Here is a 25,091-nt window from a genome sequence, read left to right on the forward strand (position 1 = left end):
AACGAAAATTGTTCATATACTTCACCTATAAACAATTATATTTCATTGCCACTGTTCTTTTTCCTTTGAGGGAAAAAATGGAAGAATAAATTAGATATATATATATGCATTCAAACAAAAAATAAATAAATGAGAGTAATAAAATAAAATAAATTAAAAAAAGAATTCTAAAGTTTAACAAAGAAAGAGTAAATAGCTAGCTAGAAATAATTAAATGTGGTGGATCATTAACATCCTAACAATGATTTATTTAGAAGTGTTTGGGTCATGATTTATCTAGAAAAGTCAAAAAAAATTTCAGAAAACATACCCATATAAGAGTTCAAAATTGGAAAACATTTTTTACAAAAATTGATTAAAATAACTCAGAAATATAAGAATTATTCTATTCTAAAGCTAACAATTAAAATTTTATAAAGAAATTTAGTATTTCAAAAGTTTCATATTATGGATTAATACAATCACATGCAAAGCGCGTGAGTCATTACTGGTTATTATTAAAGATGCACGGAACATTTGAATTGATATATACATACAGTACTATAAGAAAGGTAGGAAGTGAATTTGTATTTCTTGAGAGTCTACAGTGTTACGATTGAATAATCATACATAAAAAACAACAGACATTCACCTGAAATTTTGTCTAATAATAATAAAGAACTTTGCTATAGCACTACTAATATAATATCCAATGGCATGCAAATTGAGTGATCATTTCCGTGCCCATTACGTACTCTTGTAATGCTGAATTTACTAGTTCCGTACTACGTTTCCTGAGCTGTTGAGGGACTCTCGTGACCGCAGATACAAGTTCCCTCCAGATGCAGGGAATTGTTTGTATGGTACCAATAATGATAGAAGCAGAGAAAAGGGTCAGAAAAGGGCGTCCCAATGAGAGAAGGAATCTTTGGGAAAGATTGGCCGCAGAGAAAAGGACTCGCGGCTCAAGCACAAAAGCCCACGTACGTTGGAACGTGGCTATTACGGTATCCGTCGTGTCCCAAGGACGCCCAAGTCCCAACTCACAAAGTTTGGTAAAAGAGCGATCCTCCTCCCTCCTAATCATTTTCTCGGACCCAACCTTAATGTTGTTTGGGTACGTACGTATATGGCGAAGTTCTTTGGTTAATGATTGTCGATGGGACGATTTCTTGACCTAACCATTTAATTAAGCGTGACATCCTCAGATCACCCCACGTTTGATCTGCTTCTTCTCCTGCTTGACACGCTCCAGCCCTGGATGTTTACTTCTGCCTTCATCCTCTCCCTTTCTTGGTCACCATTTGCTGCTTCCACCTTCTTCTGTGAATCATCAAATTCATGCTAGTAGTTTTTTAAGTCGCAAGCAATGCAGTTGTACAAGTTTTGTGGTCTTGTTCATTTTCTAAATGATCGCTCGAATTGGATGTAGAAAGCATTAAATGGTATTAGATAGTAACTGTTGTTGAGCGACAAAATTAATGTCACGCATCCAATTCTAGCCAAATTAATGAGATTTTGTATATTTTCCACAGCTCACAGCTAATTGATTTTGAGACGAAATCTCGGATTCTTTATCAATTTTAGATTCTATTTCATGGATTATAAGCAAGCAATCAGTTAATCTATGTCAAAATTATCATAATCTAACAATGCTTTGATCGGAGGCGCTCGTCTTTGTAAGTTGTAACACGAGTTTCAACCGGGATATGGAAGTGTACCGGTCATATGCAAGTTTCAATCGAGAGTTTGGGTTCCTTCCTTAATTGGTGGTTTCCATTAGAAACTATGGCCTCGTTTGGCAAGTAAATTTTTTGAGTGCTTGTTTAAAATTTTACTGTAACTTATTGTATAAAATATTTTTAAAGTGTGTAAATTTTTAAATATTTTGAAATGCATAATTTAAAATTTTTAAAATTACTGTAATTAAAGTTATTAAAAAACTTATAACAAATAAACTTGATCAAAAAAAATTGCTTGCGGGGAGTATTTTATTTCACTGCTGCCTGCCCTCAACGGCTATCTACTCCAACAGTGGCTAGTTGTACACTGTAGGGGAATTGATACTCGTGACAGTGAAGGAATCGTGCCGTACTGCGGATTGCCCATCGTGAGCTGTCGATTTTGACAGCAGCAATCGGCAGAGAGTTTCGTCAAAGTGAAACTTCATTTCTTATGGAGTTGAAATTAACCGAAACTGCTAATGGAACAATGGATTTGGCACCTCACAATTTGTAGTTCAAACCCAACAACATCCGACGTAAATTCATATAATTTTTGTATAATCGTAATTTTTACACAAATTTAGTTGTATAAGTTATAAATTCAAATGTTAAACCAAATGTTATATAAAATTACCCAATCGGTTAAAAATTGGACAGTAACTCAACGTGTGAGCCATCGGATCCGCAATGATCGCACCCCAATTCGACCTATTTCTAGACCACTATCCAAACGCACGTTTAACATTGGGGTGTCCAGCAGAGTTGGTTCTATAATTGATGATATTCGGCTAGAATTATCATGTCATAATCCGATTCATGTTAATTGGGATGTCAATAGAGTTGTTGCTTACGAGTTGGCAACTTGAATTGACGATCCAAACGACTCCATTTTTTGGGTCTCAGCTCAAGTTACACATCTTCAGGAGTACAAGAAGCCACTGGATTTGGGTTGGTTGAGGACCTGAGGTGGGAACGCCCACCTAAAGATTAAATGAGAGTTGATGAGAATTGACAGGCCGCAGTTGAGGTGACAATTTATTAGGCATCTACTCGATCATTCATGCGGCTTACAATCGTTTTAATGTTCATATCGAAGAAGGGGGACAATTGGCCCATGTACTAGGCAAACCATCCGGTTGAAAAACGTGTGTTGCAAGTGTGCAACATGCACAATGCAAATTTGTTGCGCGAATTGTGATGGATTTAGCGTCAGCCGGCGCGCGAGGGGAGGGGATCCTTCAAGAGTGGGTGCCACTAATAGGTATTTGGAAAATTTGTTCATAAATCTGCAGCAGTTTTCAAAGGCAATAGGTTAAAAGACTCTCGCGGAGCTTACCGAGTATAGATTTGTTTCTAAGCCAAGCTAGCTAGAAATAAAATATACGTAGTAGAACATCACAAACAATCACAACAAGTCTTCTTTTTTTTTTTTTTCAAAGAGATACCAAGAATAAGACACTCGACCAAATTGGTTGAATGGAAATTTGCCACCTCAGAGCGCATTGGATTAGTACTCAACTCTTAAATCTTAATCACTCTAAACTAAGGGGTAGCATGCAGCCTTTACTTTTATTTTTTGTTTTTGCATAATTAATTACGCGTGACAAGCCAGAGTTGAAAGGGGACTCTAACTCTAGTAACCTAGTATAGGACTTGTACTCATAGATGGGATAACTAATAAAAATGAAAGGATAACTCTGCACTCCTTCATGGCAATCCAGGGGGTTTTATAAATAGTAGACAGATGGACAGGAAAAGCTGCGGAACATAGTACACTTATTCTCCTCTATGCTACTATTCTCCAACTGACTTGATAGTCTTGAACTTCGAAATCACAACGGGGAGATAGTCCTGCTGTTTAGCTCATTGCAGGTTAGCTCGTCCGCCTCTGTCCGACGATCAGTTGGGATCGTGCTCTCGGTAGACTCTACACCAAGCTAGCTAGAGATAAAATATACTTAGTAGAATATCACAAACAATCACAAAAAAGTCACATATATTCACAGGATGGCGTTAAGCTGTAACGCATGCGACCTACTCACACCTTCTAGCGCCACCCTTTTTCTTTGGGAAGGCGCTTATTATTATTATTATTATTTACTCCCTCCGTTTCATTGAAAGTATCATATTTTTTTTGGTCTATCCCAAAATATTAGTCATGTTTGACATTTTTAATTGCTTTATATTATGAAATTTCCCTTATGTCCTTCATTAATGATACACAAAGATTAAAGATAAATGTGATGGGATTGTTTTTTACTTTTTATTTTGACCAGCACATGATTAAGGGCAAAAATGAAACGAAAGGAAATTTTTTTTGATAGAATGTACCATACATAAAAAGTACATATCCCTAAACATGACCAAAATATATATGGGACGGAGGGAGTATTACCGAGAAAACCTAGACCGGCCGGCCAGCCGGGCGTCATTCTATGGTATGGAAGCAGAATTTGGTCATCGTCAGCAGCTATGTGTTAATTAATTCCGTTCTTATCCTTTCTAATTTGAATACTAATAACTTGCGAATGGTGAGGTCAAAAATCAAGAACAGCACTAGCAGTAGTATAGTATAAACTACTAGTAAGTAAAGCTCATCATAACCATCGGATTATTAAAATGAGAACGGGGGTTTAGGAGCGAGACAAGTTTTCCCCATTAGGCGAATCATGGTGTTAATCTATTCCAACCTTTTTACGTTCTGCGGTTGGTTTGAATCAACTCCACTCCATCCACGCAAAGAATTTCAAATCATCCCACTAACTTTGCAGCGTTATCTTGCTTACAAAGAAAGGCAAAGAGCAGGAAGGAATACTATATTGCTTGTTTTTTTTTTTTTTGTGTATGTGTGTGGGAGAAGAGAAGTCACTTTTAGACACACGGCTACCCCGCATCATTGATCATTGAAGTTGCGCGGTACAGTAGACTATGTAGGGGTCAAGGGCTGCGAAGCTGTAGGGCACATTATCGTTAATTGCAAGTTGCCTAATTCACGTTAATTGACTCTCAATACACAAATCCAAAGCAAAAAAAGGTGCTCGTACCAGTACTAGTACAGTACTACTTTGATTGATTATTGTGGGGCAAGGAGCCGAAACGATGTTCTCTCCACCGATGATGATAATATATTATTGTCTCCCAAAAATAACCTAAAAATGTATATATCTCCTTTATAATAGTATGTTAATCTTTTAGGTTTCTCAGATTTAATTGTCTCATCATTTTGTCTGCTCTACAGGAGCTCTAATGCTTTTACTCGATTGTGAAAGCAGATGGGATGACGTTTTTACGTTCCGTGCTTTTTGTTTGATTGCTAAACTAGATGGGGTGGGAGGATGCTTTTATGTTTTATTTGTAGACATCGATTATAATTTATACAGCTCCACGGTCAATAAGAGCAGATCACCTTTTCATTAAAAAAAAATTAATATATTTAAAATCTTACTGTCATACGTGTTGATATATCAGAGACCGGAGTCAAACAATCGAACCAATTTTTCATCTACCAGAAGACAAGAAAACAACAGTACGATAGAGCAGCCTCATGATAGATAGAGTAGGTCATGTGTGATTCTGTGATGTTGTGACCCCCCCGGAATTAACTTAACTTGCTGGCAAGTTACCGCATTTGCAGGTAGCGCATTAAGTTATCGTGCCCATCATCCATCTACCAAACCTTCCTCCATGATTGAAGACTCGAGAACGCAACTTCTCTATCTTCCATGTTCTTCTTCTTCTTCCTTTTTTTTTTTTTTTTTTTTTGCCTGCTACGGCGGTGGATTTAGCCATGAAGATGGATAAACGGAGAATACAAACCAACCAAGGAAAATAAATATTCAATCCATTAATTTCTGCTCTCGGCACCCATTGCAAATTCATCTAAATACCTAAAGACAAAGCGAACAACCAAAAGAAATGCTGTTAAAAAAAATGTACATTGAATCGAAGGCCCAAAAAAAAGAAAAGAAAAGAAAAGAAAAATGGATAGCTAGAAAGACATCTCGAGAGAGGCAGGAGCAGCATGCAGCGGTATTAATCTGCTCTTGGGAAATTTTAGCAAGGGTTGGTTTCAGGAGGATCAAATAGCTCCGGCTGAAGTTTAGCTCTACAAACGGGGCAAACAGAGTGCTTAGAGAGCCAGGTATCCGCACACTGCAGATGAAAACCATGGTTGCACCCGGGGATCAGTCTAGCCGGCTCATCACCCTCTATATCATCCAAACACACAGCGCATTCTGCTCCCAAAACCAAATCTTTCCCGGTAGTTTTGGGGAGCTTTTCAAGGTCGGAGGCGGAAAGGCCATTCCCTTTTGGCGGCTTCACCGGAGACTGCAACTGCTGGTTATTGGAGCTGTAGTTGCTGTTGTTGCTGGCAGCATACCATAGCAGGCATATGTACACCAAGAAAACCACGCTCATGCCAGCGCATGGTAAAAACAGGGCAAGAAACACCGAAACCAACATTCTTTTGTTTCTCTCTCTCTTTCTTCTCTTGAAAATAATACTACTATGTCTTTGTATCTATCTATATGTAAATAGTGGTGGAACGTTTAAGCGGGATCAGTAATAAAAATTTTAAGAAGCGATTGATTGAGAGAGTGATGAAAAAAAATGGAAACCATAGTGAAAGGAAAGAGAGTGAGAAAATGCGGAAGGACGGGGTGGGAAGGGAAATACATTACAGAGATGTCTGGGGTGGATGGAATCTTAGATGGAATCTACTCATATTTCTCTGGAGTCTCGGGGGAGTGAGAAGAGTGATGAGGCTGCGCTGGGAAACGAGAGAATAGGGGTGGGTGAGCTGTGAGGCGCAGGAAATGACGTGTATTAATATCAGGTTAGAAACGGCCGCTTTGGGAATGCAAATAAACCAAACAGAAATGGTTTTTGCGGGATTCGGAATATGCTGACGCGTTTCTTGATATTTAAGAAAAGGGGAGAAGGAAGAAACTGATTTGATTCGAGTGAATGAGAAAACATCCACATGAGATGCGATGCGAGAGGTGGGTGGCTGGTCTCTCGAGTCGAGACTACTATAGCAATAGACTACTAGAAGTGGTATTTAAGAGAGACGACTTTCCAAGGGCCGCCTTACATCTGTTGCGTTTTGTTGTGGAACATTGGCAAATGCGCTGTTTCTGCTTAGTTGTTCAGCACACTTTGAGAGGGATGAACTCATTTACTGTCTTCTGGACACCTGACCATGATGATGATCGCATCATCATGCATGGCTCCTTTTGCCGTTTCTCGAGCTGTATGCATGAGCAAAACCCAAGTCTGTCCTCACTAGGGAGGCTAATTTCTTTCTGGAAGTCTCTGCCTTCTGTCCTGTGGGCTGCGGGCAGTCCGCAGTAGTCGAGTACTTTTGTCCTCTGGCGGTGGTTTTTGGTGTGGGCTCCTTGCTTCCGGACCAGGCTCTGTTATTCTTGCTGCCCGCTGTGGCTTCTTCTTCTGCTTGGGTTGGTAAGTTGTTCTGGTGCTTTGCTAGTAGTAGAATTTTTACAAGCCATGTATGGTATTGGTATGGGCGTGGCGCTCTCTTTCTCGTTTCATTTTTATCTTTGAATTTGATTGGCAAGCAGGCAGGCCTCTTTATTGATTGGAGATATTATTATTATTATTAATTTTCTTCCCCTTTTGATGGATGGCATCGGAGTCAACATCCAACCAGTACAGTGGTAGGTTTATCATTAAAACTGGATGGGATAATTTCACTAACTTATTGTAGACTGGAGCCAGTGATAGGCTGATGCCTCCCCAATTCGGATAATTTTTGGTTGTAGCTGGACTCCTCTCTAAACATCCAGCCCTTATCCGAAGTAGGGATTTGTACGTTGTTTTCTGGACGTTTCTAAGCACTGGTTGAGTAGTGTGATTTATTATTATTATTCTTAGAAGAATATATATGTAACAGTTTTGATTGCTGATGGATGGGGAGCACTTAAAAGGGAGAAAAAAATAAAAAAAGATTAGGGAATACAATACCTTCCCGACGTGTGCAAAAGCCTTTCATGCACTATATCGCTTCTCTCTTTGTTATTAAATAGAATATGCTCTCTCTCTTTGGAACTTAAGAATTATTTCTTGGGTTTGAAGGGAGATTTGCGAAGAAAATGAATGACTTGAGTTGAGAATCGAATGGAAGATCTCCCAGTTACTTGATTAATGTTCCCACCTTACCAAATCAAGTCTTGAGAAACTTGAGAATGTGCAAAGATGAAGCTTTGAACTGGGCCTATGCCGAGACTTTACGCTGCCTGAACCCATGAGCGCATGTAAAATGCAAAAGAATGTTAGCCCAGCCCAGCATGCAGGCTGCAGCAGAATAAAATAACAAGCTTTAGCCCAGATCCAACGGAGCCCAGCTACAGATTGCTGCTCACGGCTTCTTTTTTCTTTTTTTTTTTTTGAAAAAAAAAATTTGGTGTTAGGGAAGACTAACTTGTCTATTGCATATTTAAAAAGTCTGAGTCGTCATCCCCATAAGATCAAAGGCAATTTTGCTACAATTTAGTAACTGTGGAGGCTCAGCTTGTTTTACTAGTACATCATATTGCGGGGGCTTAAAATAGCCAGAACATCAATTGGATGAGGGCAATCCTAGACACGAAGAGAACATTAAACATGGGAATCAAGTTTATTTAATAGGAGATCTTAATTTTTATGACATTTAATTGGTAAGTGAATGTGTACTGATCTGGAGATAACTCAACCAAATTTGTGCTTTAAATAGCTGATTATGGATAGAATAGGCTCTTAATTGTTTAAAACAAATTTTTTTTTTCATGTTGTTGTACGTACTTTATATAAAAAAAAATACTTTTCACTCTACCAAAATTAACTGCAGGAGCAGCAACACTAGTCTAATTCTATAAAATGTTTATTACACAATCAACACTCATGACTCAACCCCCACCCCAAATAAAACCAAAAAGAAAAAAAGAAAATAGGCAATTTTTTAAAAAATTTTTGCTGCAGTTCCCCTTACTTATTTTGGACACACTACTCTTTTTTTTTCTTTTTCTTTTTTGTCAGCAACGATACATTTGTATGACCTACTCTATCCTAATCTAGGGGGGAGGGGGAGCCAGGGGTTAGTGGGTATACAGATCTAACTAGACCAAAGGAATGTTACGACACAATCCTTAGATTTTTTTTTCTCTGCAAATGAGGTTTGAACCCTCACCTACAGCCCAATGAGGACTTAAGCCCCTTCCCTGGTGGCCACCGGGCCAATGGTTGGACACACTACTCTTCGCTGTAGCATTTGTAAAGGGCCACGCCATCAAGTGGAATAAAATGCTTGTCTAATCTTGACCCAAATGAAAGAACCAATCAGAAACAACAAAGGAATAAAATGGTTATCTAATCTTGACCCAAATGAAAGAACCAATCAGAAACAACAAAGGAATCCAGTGGGAAAAGGAATTTGGTGCTGATGCCAAACTTTAATCAAACCCAGCATGCTCGCCAGGAAAACATAAGAGAGGGTCGACGATGGGTATGGGATGCATCGCGACGGACTGACTTCTGGCTAAACTAAAGTTAATCCTGTGATTTGTAAACGGATACCGCCAAGTAGGTAGAGGCAGCAAGTCCGGCATTGCAAAATCTTTCGCAGTAATTCTAGCGTCTTGGACCGTGGCACTCTCTTTTACTTTGCGTTTAAGCCCTCGCGAACCAGCACCAAGATTCTCAGCTCTCTTCGCCTTTGTCGCTACTCTCTCGTCTCTACCGCTGCTCTTATGCCACTATAAATTCCTTTACGCCTCCTCCAGCAATCCAAAGGCTGCCCAAAGACCAAAAAAGGTGCACTACAGAGTCTACTCCTGAGTCGTAGACTTTGGAGTCAAACATGCAGCTTCAAAACCACTTGATTTTCAAGCCTCCGTTTCTGCTGTTTTGTTTCTTGATTTATATTGGCTGCGCTAAGGCTCAGGTTTCAATCCCCCCAAAGCCTGATGGTTTCTGGTACCACAATCGAGCCCCCAATCCTGACTCTGTTGTGATCGAGGCGTTTTTTGACCCAGTGTGCCCAGATAGCAGGGACTCATGGAAACCTCTCAAAGAAGCCATCCAGAATTACGGCTCTAGCATTGCTCTGGTTGTTCACACCTTCCCTTTACCGTATGTTCAAATTCTTTTTTTGCTTTTTTTTTTCTCCAACATCTTTTCAGATTTATTCCCGATTTTACCTCTGGAAGGTTGTTATATCGCATCTGGGACAATCAAAAGAACTGTAGTCTTTGATTTTTACCTTCATGTACTCCTGCAATAGTTCTTGTAAAATCTATGGCCCTACAAGTTGCCTTTTTCCTTGTGATCAATCCTTCTTTGGTCACGGGTTGTTGGCTCTTCCCAATCTTGTATTAGTAGTAATAATTAGAAAGCACCGAATATTGATTCATGAGCTCAGAAATTTCCTTTTGAACATCGCAGCTACCATGACAATGCATTTCTAGCTTCCCGTGCCTTACATATCGTTGATAAGTTGAATGTTTCAGTAACATACCATTTGCTGGAGGCATTCTTTGGGCAGCAGGTGAGGGTGCTTTTAGCTTTAGAAATAAATATTCTCTTGTTGTACACAACAGATAGAGTCAAACTGTTCAGCAATTTTCTTCAGAAGTTATGCTTGCTTTCCCGACCAAATTCTGATCTGGTTTAAATTCCTACTGATGTCTACATTTCACGAATTACACTTATAACCAGTTTGTTTTGAGTTTCTTTGTTATCATTTCTCTTTCCATGGTTCTGATCTTCAACAATCTTTTGAAGATTTAGAAGCATTTGTTTTCTGTTAACAGTACAAATATGTGCAGTTTATATGTCTGTCAATTATATAGTATTATACTTACGAGTAGATGCTAGTACTTGCATGTTTACCTTACACGCCGTGATTTGGCCCTTCAAACTTTGCTTTCACTTAATGTGATCTTAAATTGATCTCTTAAGGGAGCTTGGTGGTTCAATTGTTCAATCACAGCAATTTGCGGTGTATGACTCTGACTCTGCACATTAATAGCTCTAAACTTCATATGCAAAAGACATCAAGATTTCATGCGTGTAAATTTCACTACCCATAATGGAAATAGCCAAGAAATCTTTTCATTATAGAATTAAGGCCGATTCTGAATATATTGATGATTCCTCGCACCAATATTGGAATGAACATCTGGATTAGGCTTGTCAGTTTGTGGTTGCTTTATGTCGACATGTTTACATTTCTTGGCTTATGAACAGGAGAAGTTTTACGGCAGAGCAACGTCCAACTTAACCAGAGCATTTGTGCAAGAGGAAATCGCAAAGTTTGTAGTTGACACAGTTGGGAGGTCGTATTCTCCTGAAATTTTTGGTGGCTTTAGGGATGTTAACTCTGATCACGCGACAAGAATTTCCTTCAAGGTAAGGAAAAGAGTACTCAGAACGTGAGAAAATATGCATACAGCTGGAGCACAATTCTCCTGAAGTGTCTCATTCTTTGCCCTGTCCTTCCATTTGGCATTTGCACACTAATTTTACTGGCTTCCCTTGTTATGCAGTATGGTGGCTTACGAGGAGTTTACGCCACACCTACTTTCTTCGTAAATGGATTTCCCTTGCCTGATGCTGGTTCGGCTCTTGACTACAATGGATGGCTGCGCATCCTTGATCCGCTCGTTAATAAGCAGGGTAGCCACTGAGGATGAGCTACTCTGGAAGGGCAGATAAGATTGTAAACTTTGATCCTAAAGTTCTAGAGCTGAACTTTTGGTTTCAAGCTTTTGTTTATTTATGGAAGTCTCTGATTCGCTGTGCTATATGTATATGGCCAATAAAAAGTAAAAGCTGCAGTTGCAGTATAACGTTTTGTAATGGTCAGAGGGAAGATACCCCATTCTCCAAAAGTCAATCAGGTTCACTCTTTTTTATTTCTCTTTAGCATCCACTCGATATGACGGAAACGCTGTATAAAAAAAATAAAAATAAAACCCCCTTTTCCTTGGTATCTTCCATTGATTTTATCATGACATTGAAATTCGAGACCAAAGATATGCTTCGACATCAATTTTGGGAGGAAAGTTATCAAAACGAAACAAAGCTATTGCTTTTCTAATCAATTTGCTTAAATCATGTAAAACAACTACCTTGTTTGGATTACAATAATTTTTTTTTAAAAGAATTTTACATTTTTCGTGATCGTTATCCTTACAGTATATATTTGATAAAAATTTCAGAAAATAACAATCCAACGGGCACGGTGCATACAACATCATGATTTTTCTGCTCGAATTCGACACTCTTTACGAGTGCTAAGCATGAGCCTTGCCACATTTTTTTGCAAACTAAAGACTTTTTTTTTTTTTTTTTTAAGGGGAAACAGAGTCCCGAATACTTGGCTGATTGTAGGGGCACTTGGAGTGCTGGAGCATAAAGCAACAACAACTTTACCTGAAGTATAGGAACACTACCATCTCATTATAGTAATCTAAGGAAGAAGAAGCATGACAAGTACAGTAACGTGATTATACCTTTCGATCTTTCAATCATTTGGGCAAAACTTTATCCGCTTCCGCAGATCATCCCCTGATTCACATTATAATTGACGGAACAAACAAAAATAAACAATAAACAGACAACGGATGGTCCTGCTCTGGATGACGTTATCATCTCCACTGTATGCAAACTGGAACCGGACTACCCGGTTTAGATTCCGATTCAGGATTGTCCAAATTATATTAATGCTCTCTATTTTCTAGATTTATTTTGAGGAATATCCAAATTCTCAAGATTTATTTCACTATAAAAATGAGTAACAAAATTTAAACAACGCTGGGGCGTTTCGTTGCCATCTGAGGCTAATTTCTTTTTATTCTCTTTTCGATAGATTGTAGTTAAAGATAATTTCAAGTTCAAATAAATAGTCTTGAGACTCGAAATCTATGAATTATATATAGTGTGTAAAACAACGTGTGTTTTTTTTTTCAAATCATCTGAAGATTATTTAATAATATTAATTCAAAAAATTTTGTTTTTAACAATCATTAAGACACTTGCTACATTAGCTATTCTACACCAAAAGCTCCAATAGTTTTGAATTTATTTAGAGTTACTTTTCTTCTGTTGTCAAATCATTGGCGGCGGACGTCTTTTGATGATTTGAGTAATAAAAATTCTCCCTTTATAAAAAAACAAAAGAGACACTTGTCATAGTAATAATCATTACAAACTTTTTATATGGTGGTATGATTAGAATTAATTTTTACCACACTATTCATATAGACATATATAAATAATATTTATGTGAGTCTGTATACACGATACATAGATAAATTTTGAAAACTTTTAGCAAAATTGTTTGTTGACGTGTGTTTGTATCTACAATACATAGATAAAATTTGAAAACTCTGAGCAGATTCTTTGTTGACATTAAAATTTGAATTGTGGCAATTGCATTTGCCTTATTCTATCGTCTTGCTTTGGATAAGAATATGTGAATAGCCTCGCTTCCGCCGTCTAATGTAAGGAGGGGCCAAGCTCGCTACTTTCTGTACACCGTGCAGCCCCAGCACCAAAATTTCTATTTCTTACAATAAATAGAAAAATAAAATACTAATAATAAAAAAAACCTAACCCGCCTTATGAAACAAGGATAAGAAAAAAGGTGACTGGCTGGACCGGTTCCACCAAAATTAGGGCAGCTCACCTAACCAGCGCTATATAAACCTTCAAATCCAGAGCGAAGAAGTCAGGGCGTAAAGGCAGAATCGAAGCCAGAGAAGAGGGCTCAGTTCGTGGAGCGAAAAACTATAGTCCTATCTTATCCCCTTCCCTTTTATTCAACAATTCACTCCCCCAAATAAGGTACCTTGCTACTTTTTTTTAAATCAGATCTTATGTTGTTTGTAATAATAATAATATTATCTCAGATTTGCAATCTCTCGTTCCACCAAACCCTAGCGTCACGAACGCCAGCCCTTGTTATTCATTTGTTATGTTATATTTCTTTTAGCTGAAGTTTTTTTCCCGCGAGGTTCTTTATTTTTTTGCCATTAATTGCATTGGAATAGAATGTTTTTTCTTTCGTTTACAGATATTTAACATATGTTTTTGTTTCTTTGTAGCTTTAATGAGTTTTTATTTTTTTAATATATGTTGGTTGTTTTGTTTGTGGTGGTAGGGCATGGATCGGTATAGAAAGGTGGAGAAGCCAAAGGCGGAGACGCCAATTGACGAGAATGAGATTCGCATAACAAGTCAGGGCAGGATGCGGAGCTACATCACTTATGCCATGAGTCTGCTTCAGGTTGATATTTCTGTTTATGAATTTTTTTGTTTGATTTGGCTGTATAAATAGCTTTTACCTTTTTCATGATTAACCGTTGAAATTTTACCTGAATTGATGTTTTCGTTGAGTGGTGAACGTGTTCTTTTAACCATTTTTTAAATTTCTAGTAATTGGATCTCTTGTTCATGAGAATAGCAATTTTAGAATTTTGAAAGGTAGCAATTTTGAACAAAGATAATTTTATTGGATTAGGAGGATAAAAAACGCATTGATTTTGGGTATACTGTTGCTGTGGGTAATTGAATACCCTTTCTAGTATTGTAGCATAATGCATCTGTTTGTAAGTATTTGCTTGTGAGATCTATAAATGTGTATCCTCTATACATTTGTGTTTGTAGTTTTTAGGTGCAACTCTCTTCTTTGTTTAATCTCTTGGAATTGTATTTGGTTGTTGATTTGTGTGGAATACTTTCCCTTCGGCTGAAGTAAATTGTCTACGGTTTTTGTATGGCAATGCTGATAGGCCTTTCTTTTATTCTAGTGGTCAGTATACTACATTCATGTCATGTCTGTCAATGGTCAATTGTCACATTAATTATGAAATACCTGGTAGAGGGTGGTAGAATGTGGTTTCTGTTATCTCCAGTTCAATTCTTCATCAAGAAAATAATCTAATGAACATTTCTTCTGTTGGATAAGTTATCAATACAAGGGACTTTTGGCGGAAAAAAAACTTGTTTTCGTGGTTGTAAATATCAACAGAGTTGTGCTTAAAGTTGATTTTGCATCTTTTTATGACCTGCATAGTAGAGTTTATCCAATTGAATTCATCTGAGTCACCTTCTTGATCGATTAATGCAACGTTATGTAGGAAAAAGGCTCTGAGGAAATTGTGTTCAAGGCAATGGGTAGAGCCATCAACAAGACTGTGACAATTGTGGAGTTGATTAAGGTTTTGCTAGTTTATGCTTCTCTTAGTTTTTTTCTTTCACCTTTTAGTATTATATCTCACAGTATATGGATGCTGTTTTGTTATTTGTGCTGCAGAGGAGAATTGTTGGTCTTCACCAAATTACTTCAATTACCTCGACAGATATAAATGATACATGGGAGCCTCTAGAGGAAGGCCTTCTTCCGTAAGAACCTTTTCCTACTTATTTTGGATGGGAAATTGGCATGTAGAGACTTGAATGATAAGAACATAATTTGTAAATCTTCTGCTTAACAAATTGCCTGGAATGATTTTAAAGTCCCTATTAGTGATAAGGGTTTTTTTTTTGGTGGTTCTAGTCTACAAACTACAAGGCATGTTTCAATGATCACGATTACTCTCTCAAAAAAAGAGCTGGATACATCATCGCTGGGGTGAGTTAGTTTAGTTCTTTTTGTTTAATTTGCACTGTTGCATCTGTCTACATCATTACGACTGGTTGCGAAACTTTGACATATGAACAGTGTTAAATATAAAAAAATTGTATCAACTGTTTATTGCTTTGTGTTGCAGTTACCAACCACCAATACCAGCTGACCAAGTCAAGGTCTCTACAGATATAGAGTATGATGGAGGTAGGCTCTTAGTTTAAGTTTCAGATTTTGTCTCTTTCACTTGTTGGGCATAACTTTCAATTTTAACTTGGGCTGGTCATGCAGAGGGGTCACCTAATGGTCGAGGAAGAGGCCGTGGCGGTAGAGGGAGGGGAAGGTTCAGAGGCATTTCTGGTATAATCACATTATTTATGTTGTGCTTGACAAAATGCAGTTCAAAGGATTTCTAAATTCAAGTTATATTAGTGTAGATTCAGCATGGAGTATCCAATTGTGTCAAAAAATTCTCAATTTAAGTAACTTGAAACACCTAACTGAATATCGAGTGGCAATTCTAAATTTTTCAAAAACCTTTTCTTTAAAAACTCTAGTGGATCTAAATTCATCGCCTTTGTTAAGTCCCATTGTAGGCTCTTTGAAATTTTTTTTTCTTTTATTTTTGTAAAAAGTTAAAAAAAAATTATTTTGCAAATTTTTATTTTTATTTTCAAAATCGTGTCAGAGTGCTGATACTTCACATTTCTGACATAGTGGTGATTTTTAATTTCAGGGAATGGTTTTGTGTCAGCCGAATATGAAGATGGAGGCTGGGACCATAATCGTGGTTATGGAAGGGGTAGGGGTCGGGGCAGAGGTCGTAACTTCCGTGGCCGTGGAAGAGGAGGGTATAATGGCCCCCTGGTGGATACGCTAGAAGATACTGGAGGCTACAATCAAGAAGCACCTCCTCAGGGTCGAGGTACACAACTGTTTTTGGTACCTGAGAGTGTCTGTTCCTGCGGGAATTTCTGGCACCTTTTTGGTTTTAATCTGGTTAATTGTCTGAGCAGCCTAACCTCAATTGGTTTATACATGTTTGGTGACATTAAATAACCCGAAATGTTGCTTGAACGTGATATCAAAGTTGATTGTCTTTGCACACTGTTTTGGTATCTAGATTCTGGTCTACAAATTGCATACATGCAGTTGTACCATCTCCCCTCCCCCCCCAAAAAAAACCCCACACACACAAAAAAGGAAAAAATGAAAGCTCCAAAGTCCCCCAATGTTTTGTTAGATCTACTGTGTGATATCTTGCATTGGATAAAACTTAATTGCTATTTTGTGAAAATACTGGGTAGAATAGGAATCAATTAATTTATTAGGCGTAAAGGAAATCCTTGTATACTCTGGTGGTTCAATACATTGACAAATTCATTTGGTGGGATATCTTGCTTTTGACTTTCCAGCCATGATTTTCTACCTTTCTAAGTAACCTGGTGGTTCTGTGTTGCAGGTCGCGGCCGTGGAAGAGGGGGAGCTCGTGGGAGGGGCCGTGGAATCAAATCTAATGGACCAGTCCATGTGGCTGCTGGAGGTGCTTAATTGGTGGAGATAAGGGTGCATTATGGAGATTATGTTTTCTGCACTTATGGATGCCTGCTCCAACTCTATGTCTTGCTTTTTCAAATTCATTTCTAGTATTAACATTAGGATTTGATCTGTAAGTTTAGTCTAATTTAGAATATTGTGACTGCCATAAAGTGGTAAAGCCTTTTTGTTTTCTTTTCTCCTTATGGTAGATTAGGTGCTTTATTAAATGTAACTTGCTTAGTGAGCAGCACATTCTTTTATTGTTATTACGATGAAAGTGTTTTTTTTTTCCCCTTATTTTAAGACTTGTGATCTTTTCCGGTGCTAGTAATCAGTGCTAATCTGGTTCGTACTAGAGAAAGAGTAATGAATGGTACTCGGGTCTGTTGGACCTTCTATTAGGTGTTGTATCTGCTCGATTGGTAGATTGATTTCATGAACTTTTCCCGCGCGAGTAAACAAAGCAAATATCTTCCCAAACACAATTTTGCTGATTAAAATTTTTTTAAAAAAAGGAAGATAGGATCTGTCATATTTTTTTTATTTTTGAAATTCTATTTTATTACAAGCAGGGTTCTCGAAAAAGCGGAAAACTAATGAGCGCCTCCTGCTGCACCTAAAAAAAGAAAGGAAGATAGCAGGTGCCTTTTTTTTATTTTTGAAATTCTACCTTATTACACTGAGGTAGGGATGCACGGGAGTCGAGCTACTCGCGAGTAGCTCGGTCAACGGCTTGACTCGAACTCGGGTTGACTGAGTTCGAGTCGAGTTTCGAGTAGCTCGATTGGCGTTCGAGTCGAGTTTCGAGTCTCAAATTTTTGGCTCGAGACTTGTCGAGTAGCTTGTCGAGCCGGGCTATTTAAATAATATATTTATAATTTAAATAATATATATGTATTATAATTATAAAATGACTATTATGGGTATAGGTTATACGGAATTTACAATATACTCTTCTTTATAATAAAATTTTATAAGGGTAAAAAAGTAATAACATAATTATAAAAATACCTAAAAAGAAAAAATGTCTAAAAAATGCCTCAGTTTTTTGGTCGAGTTGAGTCAAAAAACTTGATTAGACTCGGCTTGATAAGGCTTGACTAAGAGTCGAGCCTTATCGAGTCGAGTTTCGAGCTTAGAGTGAGTACATCGAGTCAAGTTTCGAGTATCAATTTTTTTGACTCGATCGAGCTTGAGTCAAGGGATATATGAGTCGAGTCGACCTCGAGTATAGCACTACTCGAGCTTGACTCGGCTCGATTACATCCCTACACGGAGGGATCTTGGGAAGCAAAAAATTTAGCATATGTCTTTTTTGTAAAAATTTTTTTGAAATTCTATTTTATTACAAGAAGGGATCTGGGAAACAAAAATCCTATACTACTACGAGGGGGAATGCCTCTTATCCTATACTATTGCGTGGGGGAATATGCCTCCTGGTGCGCTTGTTTTGTGAACTTGTCAAGTTGCGGTAATAAAATTTACAATCATGATAGAGGTAGGAATTGAACTCCAATCACAGGGGAGAAGCTATAGAGCTCAAATCGCTCTGCCATCCATTCGTTTCTAGCATTTGTCACACAAGATAGGTTTAGATGGTGTGACATTTAAATCAACGCTTTCAGTAATAGTTTAATCCGTGTAAAATGAAGAAAAATAAGGATGAAGAAAGTTCTTTTGGATTTTTCAAGAACGCCTTAGGCTGGCGTATTCAAATTTCAGTGAAAGATGTGCGTGGCCTTGCTGGGGAAATGAAAGGTCTAGGATTTAGAAAAATGGGGGCCCTATGCCGATCCATCCAGGGGCTGGGGACGGCGGCGGATGTGCACTTTGACATCGCTCCAATTTATCCTCGTCTAGGAAATGGAAATACTTTTATTGAGAGGTGTCTTGCAAGAAACATAAATGAATTAGAGGTAAGAGTCTCCCGTCGAAAAAGGATTCTTTCTACTATCGATAAAAACGATTTTCTATTTTTTAGGTTTTTTTTTTCCCTTACTAGTTAAGTGGCAACGTAGGGCGCTATTCAATGAAAAAAAACAGAGAGTTTAGGAGAGTGGTTTAGGTACAAGGGGAACGGTCTTTTAAGGCCAAAAAGCCTGCTTTACTCGGGATACTTCAACAAAATGGTGTAGTAGTTTCTAGACAACACAATAAACATTCACACGTGGTATTAAATGGAACATTCACAAACTAGAAACCGGGAGCTCTGTCCTACAGTAATATAAGTCTGGGACCAACATAATATGACTACAAAATAAAGTGAACTAGCCCAGTTTGGCTATTGGTAAACTTCAATTAGTCCCTTGAACTCCAACATCTCAATTTAATTGAGTCAAATTGGAAAAGTTCTATTTTTTTTCCGGAGGAAAAGTTTCTATTTGGTCCTTTGAAATACTTTGAAAGTATCAATTTGGTCCCTAACCCAAAATCGCAATTTAAATTAAAGACATCAGTTCAGTCATATAAAGTGAGAAGATTTTTTGATTTAATCTTCCAAATATGTAATACTAAAAAATATAAAATAAATCTTATATACACGTCATTATAAATTATCTTTAAATAGATGTCACAGTAAGTTTACTATTTTATCAAAATCATTTTATTTTTAATAAACCACTTCTAAAAATAAACCTAGTATATTTCACGAATAATTCTGCAAAAGATTTGTTCTTCTCTTATAATCTCCTACCTCGCGACATCTACATCTTCTATTTGACTTTTGCATTATTCAAACCACCAATAGATCTCAACCATCATTGTTTCATAATTAAAATAAGGATAAAAGATTTTTTTTATCAATATGGAGGAACTGATGTAAACTAATAAAATTTTGGGAAAATTTTTGGGATCTAGGGAGGCATTAAATCACGAATCATGTAGGGAAAAGAAACTTTCTCTTCGAACTATGGAAAGATATACATTTTTGTAATTAGATGTAGAGAAAGAAAAAAGGGTAAAGTACATAAAACCCCCTTGTGGTTAAGGAAATTGGCACGAAATCTCCTCATTGTTTAGAAACTCCCACTTAACCCCCATGTGCTTTGGACTTGTTTGGATTTTACCTGCTAACCGGTTGGGGAGCTAGCGAGTGATATTTACGCGACTTAATGGTAACTTGTGTCTAGCAGAAAAGAAACTTTCTCTTCGAACTATGGAAAGATATACATTTTTGTAATTAGATGTAGAGAAAGAAAAAAATTTGGGAGTTACAAAGGCATGAATTTTGAGTTTTGAATTGGGACAAGTGACTTTCACTTCAATTCACCATGCAATATAAGTGGGAACAAATTGCGGAAAGTGAAAAACTAAATACATTTAGAAAGTAAAAGCATGAAAACAAAGGCAATGGATGGATAGACTTGTAGGTTTTTCCCAATATTATATATATATTTTTTTTTGTCATCTTCAAGAAACCTGACTATTGACTTTACAAACCTAAGTCCACAGTACACCTCAAAAGCCATGGTAACTAGTGAGGGTACTGAGGAGACTTATAAACCCAACACCCAAACCCCCCCAAGCGATGTGGGATAGAAACCCCACAGGGTGCCCCGCTGCTAAGACCTAACTAGACCCCAAGCCCCCCGTAACGGAGTTTCTGTCTTTTTTGTCAACTTCAAGAAACCTGACTATTGACTTTACAAATCTAAGTCCACATTACACCTCAAAAGCCATGGTAACTAGTGAGAGGGTACTGAGGTTTCTCAATATTATATTGATTCTTCAGTTTCATGAGTTTGGATAATGACACGCTGCATTTTCGTGACTGACATGACATCATTCACTTCGTTCTCCATCGTGTCAGTCTTTTACCAAAAAAATGGTCAAGGTTACCATACCATACTGTATAAGTAGCCCTTTACTCTTCTGACACCCAAAGGGACGGTAAGCAACTCAAGTCAAGGTGCTTCCTTGCGTTCTCTCTCCGAGATGGCGGCTGAGCTGCGGCGTGCAAGTTCATTTTGCATTTGGCCGCTCCAGTTTCTACCTTCCTCTTCCTGTCAAAGCTCTTGAATTATTTCCGGGTAAATGTTTGCGTACTTCGTGATGTCACCCTGCAGTCGATTTTTTCCATGTCCCATCCTGTCTTCTAATTAGAGCTGTTAAACGAATCGAACTGTTTGGTAGCTCGGTTCGTTTCGACACGTTCGTGTTCGTGAAAGACTCGTTCGAAATCTTAAACGAATCGAGTTCGAACGAATATTTTTGTTCGATTAATAATCGAGAGAACACGAGCATATTCGCGAGTTTTAACGAACGTTCGCGAACATTGACATAATTATCATTTGGCAAATTTTAGGGTTAATTTTATGGCTGGACTTTTATATTTGGAGGGTTTTATTTGTTATTTTTATGTTAATATTAGTTATATAGTTAATGAATAATAAAATTTAGTTACTTAATACTTTAATTATTTTTTTGAATAATTAATGATTTGTATGGCATATTTAAGACTTAAAATAATTTGAATTTGAGTATTTCGAACATGTTCGCGAACGGCTTGTTTATGTTAAACAAGCCGAACACGAACTCGAATTCGAACATGAATTTTGCTTAACGAGTCGAACACGAACACAGGTTTGGAGTTCGAAAATTAACGAACGAACATGAACGTTGTTTGAATCGCTTATCGAACAGAGCTCAAACATGGATACTCGGTTCGATTTGGCTCGTTTACAGCTCTACTTCTAATTCAATCATTAAATAGTTTCTCAGCCCTGCATATACATATATATATATATATATATATATATATATACCGCCAGTCTACCTGATTCGTCCGACATCCTTCCTCACCCTTGCCACATTTCATCATTCGCAATCGCTAAGCTTTTTGGTTTTTCTTTTCTTGGTTAAGCTTTTCTTCAACCTGAAATGGAGATAGATGAGGATATTGTGATAGTTGGTGCTGGGATTTCCGGCCTCGCTGCATCTTTAGGCCTGCTCAGGTAACAAAACTCTCTCACTGTTTGTTAACGTCTCACAAGTTATAGAAATTATCAATTCTGATGCAATCATAGGCCATAGAGTGGCTGGTTCTACAGCAGAACTTCCTTTGAATTTTTTTTTGTTTTTGTTTTTCTATACCTTGCTTCAGGTATGGACTGCACAGCTTAGTTTTGGAATCATCAGAGAGTTTGAGATCGACAGGATTTGCTCTTATGCTGTGGACCAACGCGTGGAGGTCACTGGACGCTCTGGGTGTTGGAGATCACCTTAGACAGTGTTCTCTGCCATTCCGTGGGTGAGATAATCATTGCTTGTATTGTTGGACTTCTTTGGCTGCCTTACATGATTAATTTTCGGAATCAATCACAAAATTCAAGACCCGCATGTTAATTATAATCTCAGGTTTCAAACAGCTGATGTAAATACAGGCCTGCCAACCGAAGAGCTTATACTTCAAGAAAGTACATAGTGAGTTATCCTTGAACAACATTGCAACTTCTTTTTAATTCATGTTTATGCAAGTAGAGTAAGATAGCACCACTTCATTTTGAACTATGGCAGTTATTTTTTAGTTGTTACTGGTGTAAGAGTAAGCTAAACAGGTAAATTAATGGAAAAGTTCATAGGTCCCATACTACTTTTTGCTAAACATAAATCTAATTCCAGCCTTATCTGCGATGGTTTGTTGTATCCAAGCCCAGTAATGTTTGGCAATGGCTTGAAATTTATGTTTCTCAAGTCAATTTCAGTCAAATTTGGACAGTTTGAAACTTTTTTTTTTTTGTTACTCGGTTATGTCGTGATGGTGCACGAACTCAGACAAAAAATTTGATCCCTTGATTTTCCTTTCAAAAGGTATAATTTAGTTGTCTAAGGATGCTTTATGCCTTGATGCAGTGGAAATTATGAAGCCCGATGTGTCAGAAGAAAAGACTTACTAGAAACCTTAGCAAAAGAGCTGCCGGAAGGAACTATCAGGTATTCTTGCAAGGTTGTTTCAATTGAGAAATCAGGACATTTAAAGTTGGTGCACCTGGCTGATGGCTGTGTGATCCGGGCTAAGGTAAATGTCATGTTACTCGCACGGAGGGAGCATTCTGTCTTTGCACCTCATCAAAATAGATGTCTAAGCTGGTGGCGTATTTGATTTTTGTCACCTGATAGTGATATTTTTTAAATGTTAAGCTATCTTCTGAATCATCAAAAGATTTTCTGGATATCATGATCTAAACAATGCTTCTGCTTTTAGGTCTTGATTGGCTGCGATGGAGTCAATTCAGTTGTGGCAAAGTGCTTAGGTTTTAAGAAACCGATCGGAGTTGGGCGATCAGCAATTAGGGGATATGTAGAGTTTCCGGCTGCCCATGGTTTTAAGCCACAGCTCTATATGTATTTTGGAGGTGGTGTTCGCTTTGGATTTGCTCCCTGTGATGACAAAAGCATATATTGGTTTTGCACTTTTAAACCATCCACTGCAACTGGTAAGCAACTCTGGCATCCTAAAAACCTGTAACACCACCTATTTAAACATCATGCAATGTCAGCCTAATTTTTCTTAAATGTGCTAGAGATTTCTAAGGACTTTGCAGGTTCCGCATCTCACATCTAGTTCATGATAGCTCCATTATGGTTTTTGCTTACGTTTTGAAATTTAATGGCAGGGTATGAAAATATGTCAGACAATCCTGTTCTATTAAAGGAATTTGTATTAAGCAAGACAGCCAACGTTCCAAAGGAAGTGTCTGGCATTGTCGAAAGAACTAAGCTCGAATCAATCTCCTGTGCTGAGCTAAAAATGAGACTACCATGGGATATTTTGATAAGGGACTTTGCAAAAAGCAGCATTTGTTTGGTTGGTGATGCGCTTCATCCGATGACCCCAGATCTTGGACAGGGTGGTTCTTCAGCATTGGAAGACTGTAGTATCCTTGCCAGGTGCATCGGAGAATCTTTTCCAGGGATGATGAGTAGAAAATTTGAAGAGAAAAGAGATGACGTCGACGTTAAAATTGCAGCATTCAACAGGGGCCTAGAGAACTATGCGAAAGAGAGGAGATGGAGAAGCTTTAGTCTTATATCTACTGCCTATATGGTTGGCTTGATTCAAGAGAGTGAGAACAAGTTGATTCGCTTCTTCAGAGATAGGTTCTTCTCAAAATATACTGGTGCCACTGTGTTGAGGATGGCTGATTTTGATTGTGGAAAACTTAATATCCCTTGAGATGGAGCTGAAGTGCATTCATCTGCCTCGAATGTCTTTAAAAAATAGACATAATCTTGTATTAATTTATTTCTAGTTAAGTTGGTAGAGGCCTTCTAGCTTGTTAGGATCAGGGGCTTCTCCAGTTAAAATTTTGTCCAATTCTGTCCAGTTGTGAAATTGTATGATATTTAGTGTAAAATGTTACAATTTTGGTGTAAATGTGAATCATGTCAACTCATACGACTAATCCACAGCTACATCAAAATTATAAGATTTTATACTAGACATTATAACAATTACAACAACTAGATTGAACTGGACAGAATCTAGTGGAAAGGCCCCAATCCCTGTCTGTTATGTCTTCTCCATTTGTTTTCCGTGTGTACTGTAGATGCAGTCTTCCATCAAGAAATAAGAAATATTTCCTCTGCCTCTTACAATCAGTTCTTCTTTAATGGATTTCGCTCCAGCACAATGAATACATATTGGTTTTCTAGTCAGCAGGAAGATGGACGAGTCAATTTTCTTTCTGGTGCATGGTGGAGTTCGTGTTCTGCAAAATTACGTTAAGTCGGCTATCCCGTCTCTATGTTTAATGTTTTGCCACGGACATCGGATTCATTCATTGCCAGTACTAACCCCAGGATTTTATATGAAACTGTAGTCTGATTTAGAATATTGTAAGCTTTTTTTTGTTCTCTTTCCTCCTCGGAGCAGCTTCATCATCACATGTAACTTGGTTTAGAGATCAGATCTTCACGTTCATTCCTCAAATGTACAGTTGGTGTTAAGAAAGGTCGGGGTTGGGTTGCGTTGGGGGGAGGGGGCCGGGGCCTTTGTGGAATTGGATTTGGTATAGGGATGGATTAGCTGATCTTTCCTCCTGCTTGACAGTTAACTTTTTGTGTGCAATCCTGTGGATGGACTCGGATCCATTGAATTGACTGTGTGCGTGGAGGAGGGGCCTGGATAGTCAAAATGCTAAATAGATTATCTTTCTTTTACTCCTTTTTTTTTTATCCAGGAATTTGATTTTCGGGGTAAAAAAATCTGTTATTTTCTGAAA

At 37.8% G+C, this 25,091-nt stretch overlaps 4 protein-coding genes across 4 annotated transcripts; 3 read left to right on the forward strand and 1 right to left on the reverse strand.

The window, feature by feature from the left end:
- Positions 1 to 5,527: 5,527 nt before the first annotated feature.
- LOC113713473 (E3 ubiquitin-protein ligase ATL23-like) lies at positions 5,528 to 7,266 on the reverse strand. The gene has a single exon (XM_027237200.2). The coding sequence runs from the start codon at positions 6,165 to 6,167 to the stop codon at positions 5,757 to 5,759; it is 411 nt and encodes a 136-aa protein (XP_027093001.2). The 5' UTR covers positions 6,168 to 7,266; the 3' UTR covers positions 5,528 to 5,756.
- Positions 7,267 to 9,149: 1,883 nt separating this feature from the next.
- On the forward strand, positions 9,150 to 11,614 carry LOC113713372 (uncharacterized). The gene is made up of 4 exons (XM_027237091.2): positions 9,150 to 9,830; positions 10,143 to 10,245; positions 10,947 to 11,108; positions 11,246 to 11,614. The coding sequence occupies exons 1-4, from the start codon at positions 9,559 to 9,561 to the stop codon at positions 11,384 to 11,386; spliced, it is 678 nt and encodes a 225-aa protein (XP_027092892.2). The 5' UTR covers positions 9,150 to 9,558; the 3' UTR covers positions 11,387 to 11,614.
- A 1,794-nt stretch (positions 11,615 to 13,408) lies between these two features.
- LOC113715080 (uncharacterized) lies at positions 13,409 to 17,166 on the forward strand. Its single transcript, XM_027239240.2, has 9 exons — positions 13,409 to 13,547; positions 13,864 to 13,989; positions 14,843 to 14,923; positions 15,019 to 15,107; positions 15,262 to 15,336; positions 15,476 to 15,537; positions 15,622 to 15,690; positions 16,067 to 16,255; positions 16,793 to 17,166. Exons 2-9 carry the CDS (start codon positions 13,867 to 13,869, stop codon positions 16,879 to 16,881), a joined length of 777 nt encoding a protein of 258 aa, XP_027095041.1. The 5' UTR covers positions 13,409 to 13,547; positions 13,864 to 13,866; the 3' UTR covers positions 16,882 to 17,166.
- Positions 17,167 to 20,784: 3,618 nt separating this feature from the next.
- On the forward strand, positions 20,785 to 24,468 carry LOC140015629 (monooxygenase 2-like). The gene is made up of 7 exons (XM_072068355.1): positions 20,785 to 20,897; positions 21,731 to 21,821; positions 21,971 to 22,117; positions 22,225 to 22,290; positions 22,720 to 22,885; positions 23,072 to 23,303; positions 23,484 to 24,468. Exons 2-7 carry the CDS (start codon positions 21,748 to 21,750, stop codon positions 24,041 to 24,043), a joined length of 1,245 nt encoding a protein of 414 aa, XP_071924456.1. The 5' UTR covers positions 20,785 to 20,897; positions 21,731 to 21,747; the 3' UTR covers positions 24,044 to 24,468.
- The last annotated feature ends 623 nt before the right edge of the window (positions 24,469 to 25,091 follow it).

Source organism: Coffea arabica, chromosome 10c, assembly GCF_036785885.1.
Source record: "Coffea arabica cultivar ET-39 chromosome 10c, Coffea Arabica ET-39 HiFi, whole genome shotgun sequence".
Lineage (NCBI taxonomy): Eukaryota > Viridiplantae > Streptophyta > Magnoliopsida > Gentianales > Rubiaceae > Coffea > Coffea arabica.